Source organism: Nanorana parkeri, unplaced genomic scaffold (genome assembly GCF_000935625.1).
Source record: "Nanorana parkeri isolate BGI_ZX_2015 unplaced genomic scaffold, ASM93562v1 scaffold3231, whole genome shotgun sequence".
In the NCBI taxonomy this organism is placed as follows: Eukaryota; Metazoa; Chordata; class Amphibia; order Anura; family Dicroglossidae; genus Nanorana; species Nanorana parkeri.
Window position 1 is genome coordinate 33,006 of NW_017309499.1, and position 2,904 is coordinate 35,909.

The 2,904-nt window shown below is 50.0% G+C and overlaps 1 protein-coding gene across 1 annotated transcript in view; it reads left to right on the forward strand.

The window, feature by feature from the left end:
• Nucleotides 1–1,685: 1,685 nt before the first annotated feature.
• MRPL24 (mitochondrial ribosomal protein L24) overlaps nt 1,686–2,904 on the forward strand; it is a 6,434-nt gene continuing 5,215 nt past the window's right edge. The window contains exons 1-2 of the mRNA XM_018574788.1: nt 1,686–1,868; nt 2,596–2,691. Coding sequence (XP_018430290.1) covers nt 1,686–1,868; nt 2,596–2,691 — 279 coding nt within the window. The remainder of the gene's footprint in view (nt 1,869–2,595; nt 2,692–2,904) is intronic.

Below are 2,904 nucleotides of genomic sequence, written 5' to 3' on the forward strand. Positions count from 1 at the left end.
CGGCTTTTGGAAAATATATCATTATTTGGGAGTCTGAAGATGTTTTCCAGCCCAAAATTCAGATTTTATGTGTGCGCAAATAGAAATTGCTCCTGACAGGAAGTGGTTACATTTTGTAACAGGAAAACAACAACAAAGAAACAACAAACATTCCTAAATAAACATTATAAATCAGGAAATAATAATATTATTGTTCTCATGTGTCCCAGCAAGTTCCTTCCATGACCTGAGCTGTTGTATCATAACATCCCCGGATACTACTCCCATCATCCCTGAGCAGCAGAAAATGGGAGTCTTTGCACCCATTTCATCATTGGCACTTCAATAACGTTGTTCATTTAGACATTGTTCAATAAAGCTTGCTGAAAACAAAACAGCTTATCCCTCCAACGTAAAAGCTCTGGTAATACAGGCACTGTGCGTTTGTTTGTGCAGAGATTGTTGCATAAAGCTTGTTAGAGAGGAAAAAAAAAAACGGATTCACCTAATACCGTTGCTAACAGGCCGCATGGGGTTGTGGACAGTTTACTCTATAAAGCTTCTTCTAGAAAAAAAAAATTACAACTTTCCCCGTCACGTGACACCGTTGTAGGTAATGGACGACTGTTCATGTTTAATAAAGCTTGCTAGAAAAAAAAAAACCCACAAACTACAACTTCCGGGATGCTCTGCGGCCACAACTGAGGTCAGGACGAAGATTAAATGTTAAAATGTGAACAATTAGGGTTTTCTGTGCAGCGGTGACGGAGCGAGGGGAGGGGAGTGGGTTATAATGGTGTTTCTGTGTGATATGTGAGCTATGGTGGGGGGTGCAGGGTGGAAGTGACATGTGCGCATGTAATAGGGACTCTTCCTGTGTATGGGGGAGGCTGTCATTGCTGCACTGGAGGTGAGTCTGTGTATTCTTATGTGATCCCTCCGTGCTGTACGAAGGTCATCTCTCCCCATTGTGTGTCTGTAGTTGCTGGGGGTCCCTGATATGCAGGTTCTGCAGATTGGCCCCTGGATTCTTCCTCCTAAGGGCCCCTCTGCTTTCCTTCTAACTCGCATTACAATCCAGTTGTACAATCTCGTTTAGATCTACAAGACCAGTCACCCTGCTCAAGGAGGGAGAGCAGCAGTGACTGGTCTTTATTACAGGAAGGGGCGGAGACAAGACCAGTCACCCTGCTCAAGGAGGGAGAGCAGCAGTGACTGGTCTTTATTACAGGAAGGGGCGGAGACAAGACCAGTCACCCTGCTCAAGGAGGGAGAGCAGCAGTGACCGGTCTTTATTACAGGAGGGGGCGGAGACAAGACCAGTCACCCTGCTCAAGGAGGGAGAGCAGCAGTGACTGGTCTTTATTACAGGAGGGGGCGGAGACAAGACCAGTCACCCTGCTCAAGGAGGGAGAGCAGCAGTGACTGGTCTTTATTACCGGAGGGGGCGAAGACAAGACCAGTCACCCTGCACAAGGAGAGCAGCAGTGACCGGTCTTTATTACTGGAGGGGGCGGAGACAAGACCAGTCACCCTGCACAAGGAGAGAGAGCGGCAGTGAACGGTCTTTATTACAGGAAATAGATTTATATACAGTGAAGCTGATTGGTTGCCATGGGCAACTGCTCCCACTTTTGTCTGCTCCACTTTTTGATGAATTCCCCTCCACTTTGTATGTAAACATTGCGGATTTTCCCCTTCCAGAGATGCGTCTGACGGGTCTCGTAGCGATGGCCTCCAAGGTGGTCAAGCTGCCTCCTCTGTATCGCTTTGGCACCAGCCGGCCGTCTACGTTGGCCGCGCAGAAGAAGAACCCGCCGGGCAAGAGGAGGTCCAAAATATTCGTGGAACCCATCAGCAAGGAGTGGAAGTATTTCCGGGGAGACGTGGTGAGTGAACGTCACATGACCTGGCGCTGGGCTGTGAGTGAACGTCACATGACCTGGCGCTGGGCTGTGAGTGAACGTCACATGACCTGGCGCTGGGCTGTGAGTGAACGTCACATGACCTGGCGCTGGGCTGTGAGTGAACGTCACATGACCTGACCTGTACTGGGCTGTGAGTGAACGTCACCTGACCTGACCTGTACTGGGCTGTGAGTGAACGTCACATGACCTGACCTGGCGCTGGGCTGTGAGTGAACGTCACATGACCTGACCTGGCGCTGGGCTGTGAGTGAACGTCACATGACCTGACATGGCGATGGGCTGTGACAGAAAGTGCATCGCCCTGACACATGACCTGCACGAAGTTGTAGAGAGGATAGTGGAGGGCCCTGTTATCTAAACCGCGCTATATCTAAAGGGAACATCGGGGGGGGGGGATTTATTAAGACTGGAGCAGCTGTGCATTGTAACCAATCAACTCTATATGGAGATTTCCTCTCACTTCCTGTTGTGTCTCCAGGACAGGAAATGAAGGGAAATATCCCCAACAGAACCCAGGCAGTAAAATATAAACTGACGAGGGGTTAAGTTCTTCCCGGCTCTGTCCACATATAATCCTGGAGATAAGATACCCATCGGGTGAATCTCCGGTGAATGTTTGATTCTCTCTGAGTGAATCCGTGTGGTTTTGATGCCGTCCGCCATTTTGTCTTCCTATTTCCCCTTCCAGGTTGAGGTTCTGGCGGGCAAAGACGTCGGGAAGCAGGGGAAGGTGACGCAGGTGATCCGCGCTCGCAACTGGGTCGTGGTGGAAAATCTCAACGCTGTGAGTAAGGAGTGTCTGACCTCCGTCCTTCCCTTCAGTCTTCTCTCACCTCCGTCCTTCCCTTCAGTCTTCTCTCTGACCTCCGTCCTCCCCTTCAGTCTTCTCTCTGACCTCCGTCCTCCCCTTCAGTCTTCTCTCTGACCTCCGTCCTCCCCTTCACTCTTCTATCTGACCTCCGTCCTCCCCTTCACTCTTCTATCTGACCTCCGTCCT